General features: G+C 46.1%; 1 protein-coding gene across 2 annotated transcripts in view; it reads left to right on the forward strand.

Annotated features, from left to right (window-relative positions):
• Positions 1–6,910: 6,910 nt before the first annotated feature.
• Tmem87b (transmembrane protein 87B) overlaps positions 6,911–8,373 on the forward strand; it is a 35,791-nt gene continuing 34,328 nt past the window's right edge. For both annotated transcript variants that reach the window (XM_021156092.2, XM_029472911.1), the window contains exon 1: positions 6,911–7,283. In XM_021156092.2, the coding sequence (XP_021011751.1) occupies positions 7,119–7,283 (165 nt within the window). In that variant the 5' untranslated portion in view covers positions 6,911–7,118. The remainder of the gene's footprint in view (positions 7,284–8,373) is intronic.

Raw genomic sequence — 8,373 nt, forward strand, 5'->3', positions numbered from 1 at the left:
GTAGTTCACTAATTGTGACCAGACTAAAATATTCTCCTCAAAACATAGAAACTGGATTGGGAATGTGGCTCAGTTGGCAGAGTTACTGTCTAGCATGTACAAAGCCCTGGGTTCAATCCCCAGATCCAAATAAACCAGGTTGGTGGTACATGCCTACTATCCCAGCACCAGAAGTGGAAGCAAGAGGATCAAAAGTTCGAGACCAGCCTCAGCTACTTACTGAATCTGCAGTCAGTCTCGGTTATGAGACTCTGTCTCAAAACAAAACCAAAAAAAGCAAAACGAACCCACAAAATAAATCCACAGATTGTCAGGCTAAATGAAAAAGGATATGAATCCTGAATATATAAAGAACTCTTACAACTCTACAATAAGAGTACAAATAACTCAGCTTTACGCCAAGCAAAGAACTTGAATTCAAATTTCTCTCAATCTGTGCAAACAGCTGATAAGCAAAAGAGGCCCAGCATCATCAGTCGTTAGAGAAACAAAAGTGAATACCAGCTCAAGCAAACACTTGACCCCAGATAACCTAAAAGTCAGGCACCAGCAGTGCTAGGAGCTGGGTCCAGTAATCTCAGCACTTCTGGACACAGAGGTGGGAGGAGCATGAACTGCAGGCTATTTTAACTTCACAGAAGTTCATTGAGTTGTATAGTCTTTGAGCAGTTCATTTTGGTATATGATGTGTGTTTGTGTATGTGTGTGTGTGTGTAATTTTTTTAAAATAAAGTTTAAAATAAAAGCAATGAAATAAAAACATGTACACAAATGTCCATAGCATTGGCATTCACAAAAGCCAAAAGTAGAAAGAAGAAAAATGTGTGTGTGTGTGTGTCTATCAATAGATGCATGGATACGGGAGGTGGTGGCACATGCCTTTAATCCTAGCACTTGGGAGGCAGAGGCTGGTGGATCTCTGTGAGTTCAAGGCCAGCCTGGTCTACAGAGTGAGTTCCAGAACAGCCAGGGCTACACGAAGAAACCCTATCTCAAAAAAACAAAACCAAACAGAACAAAAACCAGATGCACGGATAAATAACATGAGATATATTGGTACTACAAAGCATGATTCACTCTTTAAAAGGAAGGAAAATTTGACACGTGTTATCTACAAAGGATAAATACTGTATAACCCCATGGACTCGAGGTTTCTAGAGTAGTCAGACTCAGAGAGGCAGATGAGAAAATGGTGACTGGGATGGAGAAATACAAAGTCAGTGTTAAATGGGTGCAGAATTTCATCTGGCAAAGAGGAGAAGAATCTGCAGGTGAACCGTGGCGGTGGCTGCACAAAATCATGAATGCCGTCCATGTTATTGAATAGGTCCTTGAAAACAGCTAAAATGGTATCTTTATCCTGTATGTATTGTACCAAAATAAAAAGGTATGGACTTGGGGGCTGGAGAGATGGCTCAGCGGTAAAGAGCACTGACTGCTCTTCCAGAGGCCCTGAGTTCAATTCCCAGCAACCACATGGTGGCTTACAGCCATCTGTAATGAGATCTGATGCTCTCTTCTGGTGTGTCTGAAGACAGTGACAGTGTACTCACATATATAAAATAAATAAATCTTTAAAAAAAAGTATGGACTTTAATCTCAATTAGTCTATAAAAGTTAATTAAATCATGTTATAACATAAAGAAAAAAAATCATGTGATTGTCTCATTAGACATGGAAAAATTGTAAAAATAACCCTCATTTCCAAAAAAATAAAAAAGTCTCACAAAACTAGATATAGATAATATGATAGAAATTTCCTTCGGCTTCAGGAAAGGAAACAAAGTAAGTGTGCAGGACAGGCTCTCTACAGAACCACACCCCTTAGTTCTTTCTTCCCAACAACTATTTACATAGTATTTACAACACACTAGAGGTTAAAGACCTCTAAGGCAGGCCTGATGGGTCAGAGGGTACAGGCCCTGGCTGCCAAACCTCACTATCTGAGCTTAGTCCCAGTGATCCACAGGGTAGGAGGAGGGAACTGACCCCTGATTGCTGCCTCTCCTCGTGTGCACACTCCTTTCACAAAAAACCTAAGTAGCAGATAAATGTAATCTTTTTAAGTGTAAGATAGGCAAAACTGTTCAGGAGGAGGTGTGTTGGTTATATGCAAATATCAGGGGAAATGAACATCCATTGTTCTTTTGTTCGGTTGGTTGTTTGATTGGTTTGGCTTGTTTGTTTGGCCTGATCAGAATTCTGAAGGATGAGGACAGTGGTAATTTCTCCAGAAGCAGTACTCAGTGTCTCTGCTAAAGATTCAAGGAGGCTCCTGCGGATTTCAGAAAGTCTTTCTCTGTACCACTCTCTCTTTCCCCTGTCTCCTCCTGCATATTCCAGGGTCTTCGGTCACACTGAACTCCCTGCTCAGTCTTCTCAGAGCCTTCCACTTCTGTCTGGATTCTTCCTTAGTGTTTCACAGCCTAAAAATCATAGGAGGAACCAGAGGGCTTAATCTCCACTCCCAACCCACTGCCTACTCTCCCTCCCCATTGTGTGTATGTGATGTGATGCATGTGTGTGGTGTGTGTCTGTACTGTATGTTATATGTGGTGTGTGTGGTGTCTTTGTGTGTGTTGTGTGTTATATATGGTGTGTGTGTGGTGTGGTGTGGTGTGTGTCTGTGTTGTATGTTATATGTGATGTGTGTGGTGTCTGTGTGTGGTGTGTGTTATATATGGTGTGTGTGTGGTGTGGTGTGGTGTGTGTCTGTGTTGTATGTTATATGTGATGTGTGTGGTGTCTGTGTGTGGTGTGTGTTATATATGGTGTGTGTGTATGTGTGGTGTGGTGTGTGTATTCCACTACTTCCTATTCCTTTGGAAAAACTGTCTTTTATCACCCAACGTCCAGTATCTTAAAACCTATGGTTTCATACATTTAGTCTGGTTAATTGTTTTACATAGGAGTGTAAACTTAGATCCTATTATTACATCCAGCAAAAGTCTCCAATGTAACCTTATTACTATTGAAGAGCTAAACGTATATAAATAGGCAGAAGAGTTGCGCGACTGCTCATATATCCATCTCCAGGCTTTAGAAAAGGAAAGGAAACCATCAATTCAGGCTTGGAGAGACAGTTCAGTATTTAGAAACACTGGCTGCTCTTCTAGAGGTCCCAGGTTCCGTTCCTAGTACCCATATGGAGGCTCATGACAGCTGTAACTCCGGTTCCAAGGAATCTGATGCCCTTCCCTGGCCTCTGGGCACACAGTGCAGACATGTCTGCAAGAGAAACACCTATATCCATAAAAATAAAATAACAACAATAACAATAAACTTAAAAGTTAATTTATAGCTCATCTTATTTTATCCTTGCCCACTCCCAAACAGATCCCAAGCACCATGTGAGTTCATCTGCTAGAGTTGTAGTGTGAGTTTCTTCAGGGGTCCTTGTGGAGGTCTTCCTGGCCTTTCCATCCTGTATGTCTGAGCTGACTTCCAGCTGCCATGCTCTGTATTTCTTTCCTTACTTCAAACTTTGGAAAAGCTATTCTGCCCTGCTCGTGGGACTTAACCTGCCCTCCCAGGGCTAGCCATGCTCCCAGGCTGAACAGAGTAAGAACCTCTGCTCCTTGACTCTTGAGGAGGTTATGTTTTGATACAGTCATCATAAGTAGAAAGCGTTTCAAGTCAAACATGCATATCTGTAACTTGAAACTGGAGTGGGAAGCTATTCAAACACGTCACACTAGCTGGGCACAGTGGCACATACGTGCTATCCCATGAGAGCCAATTATGAGGCAATATGGGAATGTTGGTGCACAACTTTAATCTCAGCACCTGGGAGGCAGAGACAGGTGGATATCTGTGGAGGCCAGTCTGGTTTACAGAGCAAGTTCCAGGACAGTGGGGGGGGGGGGGGGGGGGGGGGGAAAGGAAGAAGGAAGGGGGGGAAGGGGGGGGGGGGGGGGGGGGGGAGGAGAAGAAGGGGGGGGGGGGGGGAGGGGGGGGGGGAGAGAGAGAGAGAGAGAGAGAGAACGCACTAACAGTCTACAAATCCTCAGGAAGGGCTAGGGCATCATGGACATATGGACATCTGCTCTATTCATAATGGATGTTGAAGGGACCAATCTGAGAGAATTAGTTGGGAAGAAAATGAAGTTTAGAGGGAAAGGAAGGAGACAACAGTGGGTAACAGGGTGAATACAATCACAACACTGTGTATGTGTATGCAGTGGCAATCTTTTTCATTTTATTCTATTGCCAGTAAATGAAACTGTTTCCACTATAAAGTGTGTGTGGGGGGGGCAGGTATAGTGATGCAGTCCTGTGGTTTTTAGCACATAGGAGGTGGAAACAGCAGGGTTGTGAGTTCAAGAATTGGGGTATATAGTGAGACCCTGTCTCAGTAAAGGAGAAAGCAGCATTTTGGCGCATCAGTTGTCAAAGCAGTCAGCTTGGTGTCACAGGACACGGCAGAGCTTCCACTTTGCTTGCTGACTTTAGGGTGCCCAGGACCACCAGAAAGCACCACATCACGCATCTCCAGCCAGGGCAAGATCAAAATTAAGAACCGTCCGTGCTGGGTGTTCAGTTTGCAATACCATAAAGCTGAAAACTGTGAGGCTAACTACCATAAGCTGGGAACCATCCATGCAAACAACGCAGCTTCCTGGTGAGGTGACTTGGGGACATTGCTCACATGCTTTTCCGAAGTCTCTCTGAGATTACAGGTCACTTGCCACCGCGGTGGCTGACTGGATAATTGGATAATTACGTTGTCTCTATTGTCCACATTCCACTCACAGTCACATTTACTCACTGTCTGGGCTGATTTGTTACAATTGGCAAAACAAAGGAACTGAACCCGGGAGGCTTAGAGCGCAACGTGGAGCTCCTCGGGGTTGTGGGGTCAGGAAGTCCAAGATTAAGTTGTTGACACAGATTCCTCCGATTGCCTCTATTGAGGGCTTGTCGCAGCTCCTCAGGTCTACAATGTCCTCCCCAGGCTATGAATGTGTCTGAAGCTCTTGGATAGAGATACCAATCCTTCCCGATAAGGGCCCACCCTGAAGATCTTATCTCACTCTATCTCTTTCTCTATTCACATTTGATGAGCTGGAGATTAGAACCTTACTTACCACATGAATTTCAAGGGCATAGTATCCTCCCCAGAACGCTAACCTATTGCCATTTATGATCCTTTCCTGATGAACTGGAGTCTTACTCCAGAGACTGCTTCTAGAAGCATCTAAATTAAAGAAATCTCTAAAATATAAGGATTAAAAAAAAAGCTATAGGCTTTTTAAATTAAAAATATGTTTTAGATTTATGTATTTATGTGTATGAGCATTTGGCCTGTATGTGTTGTGGAGCAGTGAGACCAGAAGAGGGTAACAAATGCCCTGGGACTGGAGCAGAAGGTTGTGAGTTGCCACATGGGACTGGGAATGGAACCCGAGTCCTCTGCAGGAGCAGCCAGGGTCTCCAGTCTCTTTTATATCTACATCCCAGGATGTGACCAGTGTCCCCTGTTCCATTAGCTCTTTCTATGGTGCTGATTGAACCAGGGTCAGGGTATATTGGGCAAATACTACATTCACTCCCTGCTGATGGCCCTTTGCTGTGTTAGGTTTGATTGATCTTACCCTGGCCCCTGGCCGAGTGTTGTGGATGGAGGAGATAACAAATACAGCCTAACTAACTCAAGGAAGCAATGTTAGTGCCACTCTTCCTTGGAAATGAAATTACCCTAGAGTAAGAAGCATCTAATTAACAAAAGTGATTACTCCTTTAAAATGTTAATTACATTTTACTTATGTATTGAGTGGGAAGTATTTGGGAGTTAAAGAACAACACTCCAGAGTCTGTTTCTGGGACCTTGTGGGTAGTCAGCTTTGGCAGCAAGTGCCTTTCACCTCAGGACCATCTCAATATTCCATTTGCTCTTCAATAAGGTAAAATCCCTGTTTAGTCTATTACTCGGAGATCGATACCTCTGTGAGATTCTTAATGAGCCGTAAGATACTGTTCTGAATTGATTACTGGTTTAATGGGCTCTATTAAAAGTACTCCTTGTAGTGTGGAATGTTGCTAGCAGAGGAAGCTGGTGACCAGGGCGATATTAGAACTTTCTAGAAATCCATTCCTCTCGATTTTACTGTGAACTTAAATGTGCTTGAAAAATAGTTAACTATTTTAAAATAAGTATATTAGAGGTATAAACAGCAACTCCCATTGAATCTAATCCGGACTAAAAACACCTTCAGGAAAGATTCAAATTCATATAAAACATCAATTTCCTAGTGCCACCTACTGGTGAGACCTGACTATTGCTCTCGAAACAATTTCCCCCCCTTAGTTGACAAGTATTTTGTTTTGCTTTTAGACAAGTTTGTGCAGCTCACGCTGGTCTCACGTTTGCTATGTGACTATAGGCTGTCTTTGAATTCCCACGATCCTCCTACCTCCACCTCCCAAGTACTAGGATCTTCATTTCTGCAAACTTGTAATTAGAGTGCCCCATTATCCTCGGGGCCCTGCTCTGCAAGCTGACCTTTCAACTGTGTTGCAGCCAGGTCTTTCCTTTCTAGTTTTCCTTAAGGCTCTGCCTCTTTTTCCTCCCCCTCCTCTCCCTGTCCTTTTCCCCGCCTCCATCTTCCTACACTCAACCTTCCCCTTAAACCGGCTTCTAGTTCCGCCCAGGTTCGGCCCTTTCAATCTTGTTGTAGTCCCGCCTCCACACTTCGGTTCCGCCTTCCCTTCTCCCGGGAAGGCCCCGCCTCCCTACCACGCCCCGCGTCCCGCCCCAATTAAGGTCTTGGCCCCGCCTCCACTCCTGACCCCACCTTCTCAGCCCCGCCTCCACTCCCGACCCCACCTCCCCAGCCCCGCCCCTCCGGTCCCGCCCCCTCTGTGGGCGGGTTTTTCTCTCTCTTCTCTTCCCTCCACACTTTCTCGGTTTCTTCCAGGCCTGGCCCTGAAGCCCTGCTCCAGGTTTGAGTCTACTTCCTCTAACAGCGCCTACCCGCTTCAGCCCAAGACCCCCTCCGCACTCCCGCCCGCGCTCACGTTCCCCTCGTGGGCCCGCCCCTTCAGGGGCGGAGCTGCGCCAGGTGCGGCCCCGGGGCGTGGCCGGGTTCCGGGAGCGCAGGTGCGGCTTCCGCGTCAAGATGGCTGCGGCCTGTCGGTCTGAGGCTGGCCTCCTTCCCGGCCTCCTCTGCCGCCGGCCCGCCGGGGCCCAGCTGCTGCGCGTTGCCCTGTGTCTCCTGTGCTGGGTCCCGGCGGCTGTGGACGCAGTCCCGGAGCTCGGGCTTTGGACGAGGACGGTCAATGACGTAAGTGCTCTGTAGGGACTGAGGCGTGGCGCTTCTTAGGCTCCAGGGCCCTGGCTGGATAGCTCCGCCTGCGGACCAGTCTGGCCTTGGGCACATTCACTAGGGCTCTGTGGGGCCAGCGGTGGGCCCTCTGACACGCTTCTTGAGCCTTTTGTCTAGAGTGGGCTCTGGGAAGGGAGCGTCCCCCTCCTCTGCCTAGGCTTCTGGGAAGAGCGGTCCCACTGTGCTTAGGACGGCTTCCCTTTCCAAATGTTCTTGCTGCTCGCGAGCTCTCCACCCGCCTCTCACTGTCCTGACACGGTGTCTCTAGATCTTGCTTTTGTTTATTCAGTTCAGAGCCCCAAAACTCTGCATTCCCAGCGGCATCGCTGGGACCGAATACTTCGGCTAGGTCACTGCTACTGGGGCCACATCCTCAAGGCCACAAGGTTTGTCTAGCCTTTCTGTTAGAGCATACATTGAATGTGCTCTACAGCCGTGCATAAAGTCACCTCGCCTCTCTTTTTTTCTTGAGTTTCTGTATATTCCCTAGTACTCTTGTTACAGTTCATGACTTCTGCGCGCGTATGTGGGACAGGGTGTTTGCTTAAGAGTGTTTAAAGGGTGAGTCTGGTGGATGAAAACTTCCTTAACTGGGCAGGCCGTTAGAGAACTTGACGCCCTGTATGGTTAAGAGATGATGTGGGAAGAATGCAGAGACCAAATTGTGCAAAGTCTTGCAAAAGAGACAGGATATCGGGAAGCGGCCTTGTCTTGAGTCCAGAGTCAGATGACTCGCCCAGATCTGCTTGGGGTGTGTGGAACAGCGTCTAAGTTCTAAAGGTGACATATTTATATTCCTTCAACCAAAAGTAGTATCAGAAGGTGCACATACTTCCAAACACAAAACTGCAGAGGCTCAAGTGTAGCCTTCTTTCTGTGGCCTGGCTCAGTGTATTCATTGCGTTTGAGATTCTTCTGAGTAGATGCCCTGGTTTTTTTTTTTTTTTTTTTTTTTTTTTTTTTTTTTTTTTTTTTTGGTTTTTTTTTTTAGGGTTTCTCTGTATAGCCCTGGCTGTCCTCTTGGGTCTGTGTTACCTCACTCAGGATG

The sequence above is a fragment of the Mus caroli genome, chromosome 2 (genome assembly GCF_900094665.2).
Source record: "Mus caroli chromosome 2, CAROLI_EIJ_v1.1, whole genome shotgun sequence".
In the NCBI taxonomy this organism is placed as follows: domain Eukaryota; kingdom Metazoa; phylum Chordata; class Mammalia; order Rodentia; family Muridae; genus Mus; species Mus caroli.